The 17,543-nt window shown below is 37.8% G+C and overlaps 1 protein-coding gene across 1 annotated transcript; it reads left to right on the top strand.

The window, feature by feature from the left end:
• Positions 1-3,825: 3,825 nt before the first annotated feature.
• Positions 3,826-15,556, top strand: LOC131300588 (NADH-cytochrome b5 reductase-like protein). The gene is made up of 13 exons (XM_058326506.1): positions 3,826-4,076; positions 5,960-6,002; positions 7,918-7,993; positions 10,593-10,652; positions 10,755-10,805; positions 11,625-11,679; positions 11,816-11,886; positions 11,962-12,013; positions 13,061-13,138; positions 13,376-13,465; positions 13,563-13,676; positions 15,125-15,193; positions 15,298-15,556. Exons 1-13 carry the CDS (start codon positions 3,909-3,911, stop codon positions 15,352-15,354), a joined length of 984 nt encoding a protein of 327 aa, XP_058182489.1. The 5' UTR covers positions 3,826-3,908; the 3' UTR covers positions 15,355-15,556.
• The last annotated feature ends 1,987 nt before the right edge of the window (positions 15,557-17,543 follow it).

The following is a 17,543-nucleotide window of genomic DNA, read 5'->3' as shown; positions in this document are numbered from 1 at the left end:
AATAGAGCAGCCATCTTACACATGTTGTCACAACCTATCACATAAAATAGTATTAGAAAATTCTATAGTGCAAGGCATCCTGTAAGGCACACACGGGTCATCGATCTTGACAATGAATGGTTGGATATAATTTGAGCTTCTGCAAATCCTACCCGTCCGTTGTTCGAATGAAAAATCCGTACCGTCCATTACCGAGATGACCGCACTACACGAGGTGCACTACATCATCCCGGGTCCCATAAAATATAGCATAGATCGTATAGGAGAAAATGATAACATACCTCCAAGGAAAGATGTGGAGTCTGCGATTTGTGGAGGACCCAAGATCACGTGTAGATGTGATCATTGAGAATTAACATCAACAAATTAATGCAAGTCAAGAAAAATTATTCAGCTCGCAATTGGTAGGTCCCACGCGTATAGCTCCTCCCACATTCACTATTTCGGGTGTACATCACAAATTGCGTGGAATACTACTAGTACCTTCAACTTAAGTTTTTTTAGTCAAGTTGTTAAGCAATTCAACAAACTATTGGTCCCTGTAATCCTTTATAGCTAAGGTTGAATAATTTATGGTTCGTTGTACCAATTCACTTAGGACTGACTGCGGAGAATCAACACCCACTGAAAGCAGATAGAAGCAGTTAAGAGGGAGACCATTGGACACAGCCATTAGGCTACCCACGTGAATTTTCACCTCCCAACTGATTGTCCTAACCTCCTCCACGAAGTGAACTAAAACCTGTAGAGTGAGAGCAAATCCCCCACCAGTGAAGACAACCCTTGGTAATTGGTATCAATCATGTGACTCAAACATACGCAAGGACCCAAGATCACGTGTAGATGCGATCACTGAGAATTAACATCAACAATTGCAAGTCAAGAAAAATTATTCAAGCTGGCAATTGGTAGGTCCCACGCATATAGCTCATCCCACGTTCGCTATTTCGGGTATACATTACAGATCGCGTGGGATACTACTAGTACCTTCGACTCAAGTTGTTAAGCAATTCAACAAACTATTGGTCCCGTAATCCTTTATAGCTAAGGTCGAATAATTTATGGTCCGTTGTACCAATTCAGTTAGGTCTGGCAGCAGAGAACCAACACGCACTAAAAGCAGTTAGAAGCAGCTAAGAGGGAGACCATTGGACAAGGTCATGAGGCTACCCAAAGGGATGGAACCGGGATTTTCTAAGCGCAGGTGCCAAACCATAAAAAATAAGATTTTGAAATTTCAAGGTTCAAGAATCTAATAGTTGTTTTGGTTTGGGTTTTGAGGGAAGTTTTCTGGATAATGAGTGAAAGGAATAAAAAGAGAAATGAGACTAATATTTGAAAGGAAAGCTTATGAGAAACTGCTCGTAGAGAGAGAGTTTAAGTTTTGGAACCCTAAATGGACACATTCTAAAAGCATTTAAATATCTAAATAACACCTAATACAAAACACAATATCTATGTGTTCGAGCAAAATACAACTAATACTAATATTGAAAATTGAAGGAAAAAAACCCCAAAACTATGTGGGGGCCTTGGCCTCCATAAGCCGAAGCCTAAATCCGTCTCTGACTACCCACATGGATTTTCACCTCTCAACTGATTGTCCTAACCTCCTCCACAAATTAAACTCCTCCACAAATTAAACTCATTCCTGTAGGATAAGAGCAAACCCCTAACCAGTGGAGACAATTTTTGATAGTTCGTATCAATCAAGTTACTCAAACATTCGTATTTTGTGGTCACCAAATCCCGTGAAAATAAGCTCCTGAGTCCTGACCGAGAGGCCATAAATAAACCCCTCATGGTCACTCGGGAAAGATTAATGATTGTTCTTCACAATTGTACTAATTCACCGCTACTATTTAGTACTCCCCCCTACATTTTTAAGTGTTCATTGTTCTATTTTGGTTTGACCCTAAAAAAATGTCCATTTCAAAAAGTCAATGCGTAAAATTTGATAAATTTTCTATTTAGCTTTTTATTTTATATTGGCCTTTCGAAATCCAAAGAATCAAATCAAATGCATCAATTAAGTAAAAAACGGTATTTCAGGAAAGTTAACAATTTCTAACTGTAACTAATGCGTCTTCTTAAAAAATTTGACTTTCAAAGGTGGACACTTAAAAATAGACGGAGGAGGAAGTACTAATTAGTAGCGGTAAATTACTAAATTTCAAACTAAAATCACGCTTAATAAAAGAGTACTGCCTCAACTCAATCACCATGCTAACACCTTTCACAAAAGAGTTGCAAAACGAGACATTTTTATCCAAACTTCATGTGTTAGGTCCAGTTTCATTTCCTTCCCCCCCACCCCCCCGCTAAAGTTAGTTGTGTAAATGAAGCTAGGCTAGCTAGCTCATACCTCTCTACGATCTTATTTTTTTTTTAACAACAAAAAAGTTCCATTAATTTTGAAATTGTTATAAGATTAATAGGAGCAAGGAGAAGGCAGCAATGTCTAGGATTCGTTACTTCAGAGTAAAGCTTTTCATTCGAAACGAATACTCCTAAAAAAAGTAGAAAAGTAAAAGAAGATACATTTTCTTTCCGTTTCAATTTCTTTAGCAAATGGAATTGGATCCTCTCCGTTTCTTTTAACAGTCCGTTTGATCCATTTTCAGACCCTTTCTCTGTTAACTTGATAATTAGGATCGCTTATAGTTAATTTAATGTGTTTTCGGGATACTTTTCTTTTGAAAACAAATAACATTGCAGCACAAATATTAAAACTCATTTTTTTTCTTTAAAATTAATAAATATATCAAATAATATCCGATAAATCTGAATCGTGAAATATATGGCTGAAATTCTTGTTGATTATTAAATTGATCCCAAAAATAACCACTTGGAGCGAGAGGATTCTTTCCTTCCAACTATACTCCCAAGTAAAACATGATTCATTGATTCGCGACATGAAATTCTTGTTATTACTTTATAAAGTGACCCCGAAAATTAGCAAGGGATACGGGCGTGACTCATATTTTTTTTTAATGAATAAACATATCAAATGAGATCCGATAAATATGATTCGTTGCATGCCTGAAATTCTTCTTAATGATAAAATTTTCGGTGCCTGCGTGTACTATGTCACTCGGTTGACGTGGTGCCCGAGCAACACATCTGAGCCGTCTAATAGCGTATTGGATGACTTGAATTAAACCACTCTCTCTCCTCTCCTCTCACCTCAACACTATCTCTTCTCTTTCTCTTTCTAAATCTGAGTCGTCTGAGACCAAAATAGACGGCCAGAATTTGCCGAGCGAACACCACGTGGTACTCACTTCGAACTAAAAATCTTCTAATTAATTATTTGAGTGACCCCGAAAATAAGCTTGGACAGAACCACTTGGACAGGAGAGGATTCATTTTCTTTCCAAATATACCCCCAAGTAAAATCTGGATTGGGGGAGCTGCTGTCCCTTTACGTGCTGTCCCGACCGAGCTGGCGTGTTCCGATCTTGCTCTGATGATCGAAAATGTTTACTTAGTAGAGCTCGTCAAGTTGAACAAATATACAAAAAATCAATTTGATCGGATATCATTAAATGTCTAATCTAAATACATATAACTTGTCAATAATGGGTTCTAGTAGATTCTACTGTTTCAGATCCATTCTTTTCAAGACAAAAAGGTTTCGATTAGGCATTTAATGATATCCGATCGAATTGATTTTTTACGCTGTAGTTCAACTTGACGAACTTTACGAAATGAACATTTCTGATCATTGAAACGAGATCGGAGCACGGCCCCCTTGACCCAGAAAGCAGGCTGCTGTCCCCCTTAAAGGTACAGCAGCTCCCCCAACTCCGTAAAACCTGGGCAGCATTCTGGACGAGTTCTTTATACCCTAAACCGTTCATTTCACTGCTCTCTCTCTCTCTCTCTCTCTCTCTCCCCACTGGAAAATGGCACATTTCTTCAAGAGACTAGCCAAACCTGCCCCGATCGCATTCAATCGCGGTTTTACAAGCCAACCCAAATCGAGTTTCACCAGTTTCAGAATCCCCTTTGGAGCAATTGCTGCGTTTTCTGGTGGAATCTCGTACTACTACCATTTCTCCTCACCGAATTTGGTAATTTCTGATATTAATCTCATTTGGGTTTCATCTAGTCTCATTTGGGTTCCATTTAACTTATTTGAAATGTAATGTAAGATTGTGATGTTGAATTCTTGGCTATTAAGTGTTTTGTAATGAGGGTTTTCAATTGTTGGAATGATTGGGCACTTGTTGCGTATAGTTAATAATGTACACTATTGCTGCAATAAAAATTGGTAGGTTGGATATTAGTATTAAATTATTAATGATTCTGTACATTGTATTAGTGGACGGTAGGATTAGTCTCCTAGGACTAGTCGAGATGTGCGCAAGCTGGCCCCGACATTTGTAATATAAAAAAAAGAAGGGTGTGGGTTGGAATGTCTTTGCGATGGCACATTTGGGTGTGCACCTATATATCATCACTTAGAGACTAAGTTCTATTGGCTGGACTAGTTATGAGGGAAGTTGTAGTCTCGTATAATAAGTAATCCTGACCGCACTAATATGCGTGGTTTATTATTAGAAAGTGGTAGGGCACGATACATTGGGGGACACATTTTAATGAATATTTGCGCATAATGTTATGTGAATAAAATAAATAAATAAAGTTATCCATTCTTCCACTACCTTTGTCTCCATACCAGCAAGTGCACAAGATAAGAAAAAGCATAAGCAGAAACTATAAAGAAAAGAGATCTAAAGTCATACAGTTTCGACGTATTGCTACTCCTTGCAAGGGCCTGAAGTTGATATCATGTAAAAGGTCCCTTTTGACCTGTATTGCCAACCTTCTATGGTTGTGCCATGACTCATACAGTATGATGCATCGTGAACTTTTTTCCATAAAGGTTACGGTCATGTGAGTCATTAGATGATCTAATCTCTGGTTAGTTTGAATTTCTTAACATTGCAGTGTTCTGTAGCTCAACTCCAATGACCACAACTGATGGTTGCACCGATATCAAGTACAGTTTATATTGGGGGAAGCTGGGATTTGACTTGTAAAGTTGGTTTACTTCATTTATGGAACGGAAACAGTAGTTCCATCACATCATCCACTATTTTTGAAGGCTAATGAGCTAGGTGAGGCATTTTTCCATAAGACGAGGGGTAGGTCTGGAGCGTTGGGCGTGCAAACATTTAGAATTTAAGTTTTGTATGTACGTTAGATGATCTAAAGATTGTAATGTAGAGAGAGAGAGAGGATAAGAATTAAGATTAATAACAAATATAAAAGCTCCTCTAGACCTAAAAATGTATACTTATGTGTTTGTGTTGGAGTCGGCGGCTCTCCTATGGTTCCCTCATCCTTTATTTAGTTCATCAATTTTTATTAACTAAAAAAGTAGATGTGTATGTATGTCTGTGCTCTATAAGCCACCGAATAGATACTCTCACTGAGACCAAACATCGACATATTGAGAGAGGAGAACGTGAAGATTTCTAGAGTGTCACATATGGACCTGGCGGTTACGTCCACGTGTATGAACCATCTTTCCGTAAATCTCGCGACTCATAAGTCATAACTATTGGACCCAGGTTGGGCATGGATCTCTGTTCTTACATGAATAATTATCCGCCAGGGCGACGTACATGGGACATAATCATCCTCTCGGCCAGTCTTAGGTGCTGAGCACTTCTGCGTCCTGCATCTCGTCGAGCCCTATAAGGGCATGTGGCTTGGACCATGAAGTACTCGGCCATTTGACCCACTACACTTCAGAAACATAGTCTTCATCTATTATCAAATTACTTCAATTCCAGTACCTCTTCAAGACATGAATTTGAGAAATTTAGTAACATGGGAGTCTTAGCACTTGAACAAAGTATGTACAAAGGATATAATTGTTGTAATAGGGTATTTTACCACAACTTGGAGCTGAGAACTTCTGCTTATTTGCTTTTCTGATTTACAGGTCCATTTGGATGAAATCAGTGAAGAAACTGGTGCAAATAGTGGTCTCTCTCTCTCTCTCTCTCTCTCTCTCTCTCTCTCTCTCTCTCTCTCTATACATATATAAAAGATGTATGTATATTCACACACACATTTGTGTGTGTATATAAATATGTATGTATATTACGTATATATATGCATAATGACATGACACTGGAATACTGGATATCTGGACATTGAGTCCACTTAATTTGGTAGGCAAGAAACTAAGCTCGAGTTTTTGGTCATACTTTGTGATAAGCCCACAATTGTGGTTATATTTGGGCTTATCTCGCTCATTTTGATTCGCGCGCGCGCATAACTCTATGTTTTTGATTGATATTGCGCAAAGGTTGCTTTTTATGGTGTTTGCAGGCTCTTTTCTTTTATAAGGCGGATTTTACGCCATGAGCTGATCTCTCGGTCTTCGGGGACCCATGGGGTATAAACGGAGCGATAGCGGAGTCCAATGGAGCTCTGTCGAAGCCCCGGAAAGTTTGGAGAAGTCCTGAAGAAGCTGATCTAATTTCGTAGAAAAGCCATTCCTACCGGTAGGGAGGTCGAGCCTACCGGTACAAACCTTGATCAGAAAGGTCACAAATTGCACCACCCAAGTTCTACCGGTAGGAGATCAATGCCTACCGGTAGGAAGTCAGTCTGATTCAGTGTGCCCCTTCTTGCTCGAAGCCGTTCTACCGGTAGGAGATCAATGCCTACCGGTAGGGATCCCCAGATTTTGCAGTTTTCTATTTTCTTTTTCTTTTTCTTTTGTAACTTTAAAGGGGTGCTATAAATATCCCTTTTGCACGTTTTTAGGTCAATTATTATAGAGGAGAACTGAGCTCCTTCTCTCTCTACCGCCTCTTCTCACCAACTCTTTTCTCCCTCATAAATGGAGCATTGATTTGGGGATTTGGAGGGTGATTTCTTCCATTAATGTTGTAAGTTCCATTGGGATCCTTATTAATTTAGTCGTTATTTCTGTTTTCAGCATGACTTCGAGTTCTCTCATCCAAATCCTAATGCATACCATTTCTCCTGTCGTCATGCGTGAGTAGTGTAGCAAGGCTGGGTTATGGGATGATTAACATCCCGTAACCAGAGGTGAGCTCGTTCTTTTCTTGAAAATTCTTGTTTTCCAGCTTAAACATGATCATGACTTATTTTACGAATCAAAACTTCGAGGTGTTACTCTCTTGGATCGAATGTAGGCAAGGGTTGATCCTCGTGCCACATTTGATACCTAGAGCTATGTCCCTCTTTGTGTTTGTCAAAATGAATCAAAAGAGCCCGGGTCATGTTTAACACCGTTTTTAAGAAGAGAAGAATCGAGTTCATCCTTACGTTACGGGTGTTGATTATCCCTAAACTTAGCTTTTAGTTTAATCTCCAGTTAAAAGCCGTAGTTAGGTTAAGTAGCCACCTTCTAAATCGATCAGTTGGCCGTCTCAACGCCAAATTCTGGTTGGCGGTCCTAACGCCAAACATTCTCTACGTTAGCCAATCTCCGAAGCAAGTATATGGATGCGCTCCCTGTGGATTTGACCCCGGACTTCCGGGTATTATTATGCTTTCAACCGACCTAGCCCTACGCTTGGGGTATTCCTATTGCAATACACATTATGGTCGCAAGCACTTTGTTTCCACTTGAATTTTCCATATTGGATTACTCAACTACAATTTCCATATTGAGTAGAACTCTTAATTAGGTCTAAATCATTTACTAGGTAGTCTATTTTTGGAGGAGGATAATGCAGTTTGAATCCAACAACCGTCGTAGAATTTCAAGCATTTTATCGCAGCAACTAGAGGCCATAAATTATACTACAAATTGTACTCTAGGTTGTGGTTGAAGTTTGACTAAAAATAGAAACTAGCTGATTAAATACTCAAGTTTTCTATGCATTATTTGCTGAAGCGATTCTTTTTGTGTGTTTTCAGCACTCAATCCAGATAAGTGGATTGAATTTAAGCTGCTAGACAGAGCAAAGGTCAGCCACAATGCTCACTTATTCAGGTTATCTTCTTGTCTTGCTTATTAATGCTACTTTCGATCTATACCCTTTATCCCTTTTTTGTTGGTCCACTTTCGTGAAATCCGACTTTTCAAGGAAACATAATTGTTGCACTTGAAAAACTTCTGCTCCACTCGATTCATCTCCTGAATTGTATAAATAAAATGCAAATCAGTGCTTGTTCAGGTGGTCTACAGTTATACGTTGGGAAAACTTTTTTAGGCATAAAGGTTCTTTCCCCAAAAATTAGAACTAAACGCAATGTGCAAAAGTAGTTTAAAACCCAAAAATTAGAACTAAACGCAATGTGCAAAAGTAGTTTAAAAATTAGTATTCAAGAATTGAAACGAGCATACTTCAAAAAATAATTTAAATACTTTTTGAAAAGAAAATCTGAAAAATATAGTCGATAGACTAGACGAGCAAAGCCTTCAACTTTCCTAAACTGCCCTTCAGCGATTGACTTGATTCCTTGAGTTGTTTACTGCTTGACCGATTCCGAGTCCTAAATTAATGGGTTGCCCCAAGCGTAGGGCGGAGACCGACGTAGCACAATATCCGGTAAGACCGGAGTCGAATCCACAGAGATGGTGATGTGTGCTGACTAAAAATTCGGGTTATTATAATTTAAATGGGCTCTTAGGTAGCTACCCCTTGTCGTTTGATTGAGATTAACTAAAACTAAGATATAACTATTCTTTTTAAAATAATTAAAAAGCAAGGTACGGTCGTAGGGTTCATAGCATTCGCAACCAGTCCGGATTAACCTGCTTCATTCAGTGTCCTTAAAAACGTTTGATTTTAGAGAGAAAAAGATACCCCGAGAGATGCGAACCTTTATGGTCGCCGTTTACCCATGCGCAGCGGAGAATAAGTTTTGGTCCCCCATTCTCCCGTTCACATGGGCTCCGACAATGCCTGGGTTCGTCTAACGAATGTTCTTTACTAACCTAAAATTGCCTTTTCTTTACTGTTTGAAAATAGGAGCAGTGCCCGAACTGGTCACAGCGTGCTAATCATCCCGCAACCCTACCTATACGACTACTCACTAATCATTGCACATAAAATTAAAGAAACCCTAGTTCGAAACATGCTTTTATTATGCGAGATAAAAAATAAACAAAAGATTTAAGTTAAACAACAACTTTTATAAAAAACATAAATTAAAACGAAATACCGAAGTGCGAATAATTAAGCAAAACATAAAATAACTTAAAGAAGAGAAAATACTCTGAATGAACGAACTTAATCTGAAACTGTAAAGTAATTATTCCCACAAACTGTCGTCGCCCGTTCCACTTGATCTCGGCAACAGCAGCCTTCGGTCCTGTATTCTTCTGTCCGTAACTTTTTTTCCAAAAGCTGCCGAAGACTCTTCTAAAGGTAGTAGGCTGACTTTATATATTGGAGGAGTAGGGTTTTAAACCCTAATAACATAAAAGCCCCTTGAGCTTTACATTATAAGACATTAGTCATTCAACTTTGAAGGACTTTGCATTTTGATCCAGAACTTCTTTAAATTCTTCTTTTTCCTCAAATTATTGGAAACCGAGCTCGAACAACCTATAAACATAAAAACACATAATAAAAATCAGTTAACAAAAATAAAGGACTAATAAATGTAGATTGGAGGACCAAAATATGTATATTTTGGCACTTATCATTTACTCAAATTCAAAAGAGGGGCCAAAGAATCTTGTCAAATTTTGTTCTTTGACATATCAATATTGGACCTCCTTGAAACGAGTTTACTTATTAGCCATATTTTATTCAGAGTAGTCCTTTCATTTTTTGATCTTCATCATTAAAAACCTGTTTTGTTTATTTAGCAGTGTTATATTTTTTCGTTCACAAGGATAGAAAAAGCTTAGATGGTTTGCACCATTATGCTTCATGTAGTGCAAGGATAGAGCAGAGTAGTTTTATTCTTGAGAAATTTGGAAACTTATTGACTCAAATCTTTTTTCTTGCATTGTTTCATTTTTTGGTTAGAAGGAAACTTGTTTTCTCCACTCATAATGACTCATAAGGATATAAAGGCTCAGAGGGCTGCACCATATGCTTGATGTGGTGCCTACTGCAAAGATAGAGCAGAGTAGTTGTGTTGTTGAGGAAATTTGGGAACTCATTGGCTCAAATCTTTTTTTCTTGGGTTGTTTCATTTTTTAGCTAGAAGGAAACTTGTGTAGCTCCTGTCTTCTTGTTGTTTACTTTACAGGAGGCTGGCTTTTCTAAACCCTATATGGATAGACATCTGTTACTTATTTATTAGTGAACACATGTTGCCTTCTGCCTGCCCCTTTTTAACAAAGATACTTTTCTAAATTTCTTCTATAAGTAAAGGTGTGAAGGCAACATTAAACCCTGAAGTCCAAACAGAAAGTTGAAATTGTTGAAACTACAGAAAATGTGCTCAGTTAAACAACAAAAATCACGTATATGTGCTAGTAACAGGACAATGGGTTTTATTCTATTTGAATCAAGACGGAATGAATCAATGATGTCTAACATTTTTGAATGATATCAAAGGTTCATTGCATCTTGGAAAAAAGCCGGTTCACTCTATGTGACTAACCGTTTTGTTTCCTTACACAATCACAGGTTTTCATTTGATCCCACTGTCAAGTTGGGTCTTGATGTAGCATCATGCCTTATTACAAGGTATGTTTGGGTATGCTCAATAAGAGGGGCTTCATGACACTTTCCCTGCCCTAAGATTCAATGTAGTATTGATAACTATATTTTTTTTCCCCCTAACTATAGGGCTCCATTAGGACAAGATGCTGAAGGGAAAACAAAATATGTCATACGGCCGTAAGTCCTCTTCCAAATTCTAGCATGCTTGTTCCGATATGTTGCTTACCTTTTGTTAACACCCGTTTGATTAGATTAGTACTTGAGAGTTGTCATACCTAGCTTTGTTGTAGGCTGATTCGATGTTGGCATGTTCCTTGATACCCCAACAACACCTCCCCTTCCAATTTTTTCAGTGATGTCTTGCATGCGAGCATGGTTTTTCATTGTCACGACCACCGTCGCAACCGGTTTGTGCAAACATTGTTTTCCCACAATTTATGGGTATTAATGTTTACGAAAGCCTTTTGAAAGATTCTATCCGCTTGAACCGGAGAGAGGGAGAGATGCAGAAAGAGGGAGAGGGAGCATCAGTGAGTGGCTGGTGTACATGAAGTAGAAGTTCACTACTTACTTTGGGCAATGCCTTCCATTGATTGAAAAGTCACATACTGGCCATATCCTTGCAGCTTAAGTATTTTGACCTTTTGAACAAAAAAATAAACCAAAAATTTGACGTAGAGAGAGAGAGATGGCAAATAGAAACTTCCCAATACAAAAAGCATTAGAGAGTTTCCGATGTACATGAAGTATATGTGTACAACTTACTTTAGGTTATGCCTTCCACTGATTCAAAAGCCAAATACTGGCAGTCCATGCCACTGAACAATTGTTTTATTTTCAAGACTAAAATAACCGTCTAGTGGTGGTTTTATAGCACAACATTTTCTGTTCAAGTTCCTCTAAACTGTGGATATGTTATTTGGTGTTGCATTGTTAAGCTTTAAATCTAGGCTTAAATCTACTACTCGGTTTGTCTGAAGTGTCTTTCGTTTACAGATATACTCCTATATCAGATCCTGATTCTAGGGGATACTTTGACTTATTGATTAAGGTACATGTTTATTTTTTGGTTCTGTTATTGTGATTGTATTTCTTCTTAAGCTGAAATTTGTATAAAGTTGCTCTTTGCTGTATAGATATACTGCTCTTTTTAATTTTCATCTCCTTGACCTTGCAAATTATTGAAGGTGTATCCAGAAGGGAAAATGAGTCAGCATTTTGCCAGTTTAAAACCGGGCGATGTAGTAGAAGTGAAAGGGTAAGTCTTGCACACAAGCAACTAGTAGACATCTAATTTTTGTTTAGCTTCATTGAACTCTTTTGTTTCTTGCAGACCCATTGAAAAGCTTAGATATACTCCGAATATGAAGAAACACATTGGCATGGTAAGGATAGGGCATCTGTGGTTCCACTTTTTTTTTTTGATTACCAACAAAACTCTGTGGTTCCTCTTTATGTCATTACCATTCAAGTGTAAACAACCCAATACCGAGAAAACATAGAGGTAAAAATATAAAATAAATGAAGGGTACTGTTATTAGATTTCAACTACTGGAGGGGTAAAGAAAATGACAAGATATGATGGTCTGAAGGGCACATTGTTCTTGATGTGTTTTTCTTTAGTGATACTTTTCCTTCACATAAGGATTCATCCACTTTAGGTCATTACTATTCAAGGAGGTCAAAACAACCCGATACCAAAAACACACGAGTGCAAAAAATAAGATAAAGTAAGGGTTGTGTTATTAGCTTTTAACTACTGATATGCACAAGAAAATGTTTAATAGTGAGACAGTTTGAAGAGGACATTGGTTTTATGGCGTTTTTCTGTTATGGCATTTTTTCCTTTGGATAGGAGGACATTACTTTGTAGGCTTCACGCCTACAAAGGATGGCCTATTGGAATGATCGAATCAGATCTTTAATCTTTTTTGTTTTCATGCGGTCGCAATTTGAAATGCCTTGTCTCATATTGACACTTTATTAGGTGATATTGTTTTGTCCGTTTTTAAATTTCATATTCTTGATTCAGGAGGTTATGGGCTTATGGCTGGCTGCATTGTAGAGGGTAGTCATACTCCAAGCAAAAATCTCATTACCCATACTCTTAGCATTGATTCTCAAAGTTGATAACTTATATTACTGACAACTCTTGAGGTTTTGCTTTAGTACTTGATTTTTCCCAAAATGAAAAAGCAGAGTAAACTTGTGGGTATGTCTATTATTTGGCTTTCCGAGGGTAGCCTAAGTCTGATTTGGTTAAATGCATGTCTATGCAATGTCTTTTCTCATAGTCCCTTCTGTAGTCACTTCAACATATAGGTTGACAATGCATCCATTGTCGAGTTGTTACTTTATAAAGTGTAACTGTTGAATTTAAGTATCTACGGTCACGTTTGTCGCAAAATTATAAACAAATGCTTCTCGTTCAGATTGCAGGTGGCACAGGCATTACTCCAATGCTTCAAGTAATTGAGGCTATACTAAAAACTCCTGATGACAACACGCAGGTAACCTATTATCCCTTCATTTTCTGCTCTGTATTTCTCAGTTAATTCCACATCTTCCCTTACATCTTCAGATTGTTTTGGCCTGATTTGTCTGTAGTTATGACCAGAACATACAATTTTGACCGTTTAAAATTGAAAATATGTAGACAAGTCTCTCTCTAGTCTCTACTTATCATTAATTAAATAAATCTCTCTACAGGACTATTTTGTGGCTTAATAGGACTCAAATCATTTCAGGTTTCTCTGCTTTATGCTAATATTTCCCCAGACGACATACTGCTCAAACAGAAGCTTGATGTGCTTGCAGCAAGCTACCCAAACTTAAAGGTGTGCCATTTGTTTCAGCACTAAATTGCTGTTGTATGTCCTAAATTTTGCCTTTTCTTCTAAACTTGGAAATTTCTGTCATGATGCAAAATTCCAGATATTCTACACGGTCGATAATCCATCGAAGAATTGGAAAGGAGGTTCAGGTTACATAACGAAGGATATGGCTGTGAAAGGCTTACCTGCTCCTAGTGATGATACTCTTATACTCGTAAGTTGTTCTCTCACGTGAATTTCCAACTCATTCAGTTTTTAATCCAGTTTTGGTACTAGATGTACAACCTTTGGTATTATTCAGTATTTAATCCAGTTTTGCTAAGTAGCACAGACATGGACACATGGACATGCGAATGCACAAACTGCATGACATTGGGAAACACATGACGTATTCATCTCATAAGTTATTCAAAAGAGATGGAGAGTGAATAATTTGCATTTTACATCGTTACCATGAAGAGATTTGTCACATTGGATGGTTTAGTGAAGTGTACAGTCGGTTAAGTGTTCCGTACTACGTATTTAATAGTTTCTAACTAAGGTGCATTGAAGGGGTGTAGGGACACTTTTAGGAGTTTCCAATGAGTAGCTCCCTGAGGCTGCTCGCTTCCTCCATAGAAGTGTCTGTGCTTCTTAGATTTTGTGTCTGAAACCTTTCTAAGATTTACTAGTCATAATCTTGACGTAGAAAAGTTGTATTCATTAACTAAATTTTGGTTCTGAATCTTCTAATCTTTTGTCCTAAGGTTCTTCAATGTTGGAAATAGTAAGAAAATAACGTAAAGTTGAAAAGGTAATTAAACTTCTTTTTCGGCTGCAATTTATTACCTATGGTTGGAAAGGAATGCCAGGGAGTTGGGTAGGGGTGTGAAGTCTGTAAATATGTTGATTGAGGCAATTACAGTGGGTGCTAGGGCCAGGGTGTGTTCGTGGAAGGATCATTGCAGAACTGCAGCCAACAAGGAGATATGTTTGAGATGGGGGTTCTCCCTTAAAGTTTTGGGAAGTGATCATGTTTGATTCCTGATGTTGGGCTAGCTTTTTGATGTTTCTCTTTGTTTCTGTGTTGCTCCTTGTAGGAGCTTTGTTTTGCTCTTTTGTGTGAGGACTTGAGTCCTTTTTGTACATGGTGTTTTGGTGAATAAAATTGACATTTACCAATATATATATATATTGAAAAGGTTCTCAAACTAAATGATGTTTTGCTCTCAAGGAAAATAAATCAAAATTGTATACGGTGAATGCCAAGCTTACTAAGATTTTAGTTAATCACTGCTAGAGCACTTAATTTGTAGTCCTAAGCTGTCCCTAATCCCTTTTTATTTAGCTATAAAGGTGCATTGTGGAGGAAACTGCTTCTGTAATCTGAGGCACAAAAATTGGATAAAGTGGAGAAAAGGAAAAATGTGCCAACTGAAATTACTGAATGATTATCGTTGTGTATGACGCTGTTCAAAACGTGTCATTGTTTCTGTTTAGAAGTCCTCCAATATGAATGATTAACTTAAAGCATCATCGTTGCTAAACACAAATTATTGTCTTGGAAACCAACTTAGTGTACATTCCACTAGCCCGAGTATAGAATAAGATTGTGGTCGGATTCTTTAGAATGGTTGATTTCCCTTTCATATATTTGATTACTAAAGTCACTTTCTTCTTCAGGTATGTGGCCCCCCTGGAATGATGAATCATATATCCGGCGACAAGGCAAAAGACCACTCACAAGGCGAGGTAAGAAAAGACATTAAGCGCTTCATGTATCGATTCTTCACCTTACGATTACCAGATTTTCACTTCCCCTAATGCATTTGCTGCTTTATTCCCCTCTGTTGCAGGTCTCCGGCATTCTCAAGGAACTTGGATACACAGAGCAAATGGTCTACAAATTTTGATTGACGCAAGGAAATCTGTTTCTATTACTCTGTTAGTGCAATTTTAGCAATAAATGGATTTGAAGATATACTTACTGAGTAAGAAAACCAAGAGTTAAACGAGCATAGCAATAATTTTGGTGAAAAATAACATTTTTGTGAAACCGGAAAGCCCGAGCTTTGAATGTGAAATACGAAGAACCACATTTTCCTTGCCTTTTAACTGCTACCTGTCGTCGTGAATTGTGAGTGAGTCATTCGGGTAATCACTCTCGGGTGGTTTGATGAGGCTTGGTCATGAATTTTTTTCCATTATTTCCTGTTGCTGCAATATTTCCATTGGGCTATTTTTGGATCTAGTTTACAGACAGTTTATCTCTTCAGTTTTCTGTGTGTATCGGAAAAAAACTGTCTGTTTGTCGTACTGGCAATAGCAATTGCACAGTGCAGCCCGCACTGCTGGGGCTGTAGGCCGGCCGATTTGGCCGTCTATTTTGACACTGACAGCTTGGATTTAAATCTCAGCTCCTATTGATTTGAGCTGTCCATTGTTCGAATTAAAATCCAAGTCGTTCATCGCCGAAATTGACGGCCGGTTTGCAGCCCAGTAGTGCAGTGCGGGCTGCACTGTAGGATCCCTCGGGTCTCTTCGGGCAAGTCCTCTGGTGAGCCCTTACGACAATGCTGCTGATGAGCCAAATCTAGAGAGGTGAAACATGTTGTGCTGGTCCAACCTATTTATTTTTGTGCTTTAACGTGCTCAATGTCGTGTCGTGTCTAGCTTCTTTTTTTTATTAATCGTGCTGTCTCATGTCAAGACATATTGCAATACTCTCGGTCAAGCCTTGTTCATGGGCATGTTACAATTCGTCTCGTGCCGTGCCAATGCTTGTGCTCATGCTAGTTCATAATTGGGCTTTATTAACTTAGAAAAAACATTATTGATAAATTTTTTTGGGAGTTAAAATAAAGGACAATTAACAATCTTTGTTTTCAATAACAAAATAGATTTGAGAACTATATTTAAGTTTCCTATTTCTTACGTCTGCTTCCCCACTTTATGTACATCTTGAATCTTATATGTATGATGATAAAGAAGGGAAAAAGAATTAATAGTTCAATATTATTCAAGTTATTTAATTGGCTATATAAAGAGCAAGCATTTTTTACAGAATTAAATTCAATAAGATTAATTTCGTTTATGTACAAATTAAATATAGTATACTTGTGCTCTTGCTTGTGTTGTGGTGTCTTTGTGATTTATCATGCCCATACCTACATTTAAAAATTTATGAATATTTTTCTATATTTTTGCGGGGTCCGGAGTGTCCTCACTAGGCGTGTGCGGTGGACGGTCACAGCATCCCATGCGGTGGTTGTAGCATTACTGGTGGAGTTATGCTCGTGCCGTACTTGTCTCTATCCAGCACCTAGATTTAGGGTCTAGGACTTAATTAGGTGTTTTATACATTAGTAAGATATTAGTTGTTGATTAATTGGCTAGCCGGGAATTAGTCAGCTAGGGAACGACCAATCCAAGGGATATTTTCGTAATTTCAAAAAAAAATTGGGATGAAATTTATACTAACATTTTCGTGTTGTCTCATGTCAAGACATATATACAGGTGGTTAAATAGTATTTTGACAAAAAACAAAATATACTGTATATCATAGTATTATTCAAATCCTAAATATATACTGAATTTTAGTTGTTATTTTTAGTTTTGATTTTTTATCCCTAGTCCTATGCCATTTCTTACTTCAACTTTGGGGGATGAAGATATTTTTCTAAAAAGCATTGCAAAATGCGACTAATCTCCGGGCACCATTAGTCCTCGACTTGTTGGCCTAGGTGCTAGGTGGTTCTCTTCCGTCTAAGTAGCGTCAAACGATTTTTAAAATATTAGATACTCGTAGAGAAATTCGTTGCCTTTGCAAAAGAAAAATTGACTTGCAAAAGTCAAAAGAGATGCTTCATTGGTGAGTCAAAAATCTTCTCAGATTTTGTAAAGTCATTGCGCTTAGTTTTGCAAGTTTCAAACCCTACAAGATACGGGGGAGATATTTTTGTAAAAAAAAGAACAAATCCACCCATCTATACGTGTTGTTTGGTCCCCAACTAATTGGCCTAAACGTTTGGTGTTTCTCGTCCGTCCGACCAGCGCCTAACAATTTCTAGAATACTAAATACGTGAAAGACGGATCTGTTG

Source organism: Rhododendron vialii, chromosome 1a (genome assembly GCF_030253575.1).
Source record: "Rhododendron vialii isolate Sample 1 chromosome 1a, ASM3025357v1".
Lineage (NCBI taxonomy): Eukaryota > Viridiplantae > Streptophyta > Magnoliopsida > Ericales > Ericaceae > Rhododendron > Rhododendron vialii.
The sequence above is the reverse complement of the archived record's forward strand: the minus strand, read 5'-3'. Positions and strand labels throughout refer to the sequence as shown.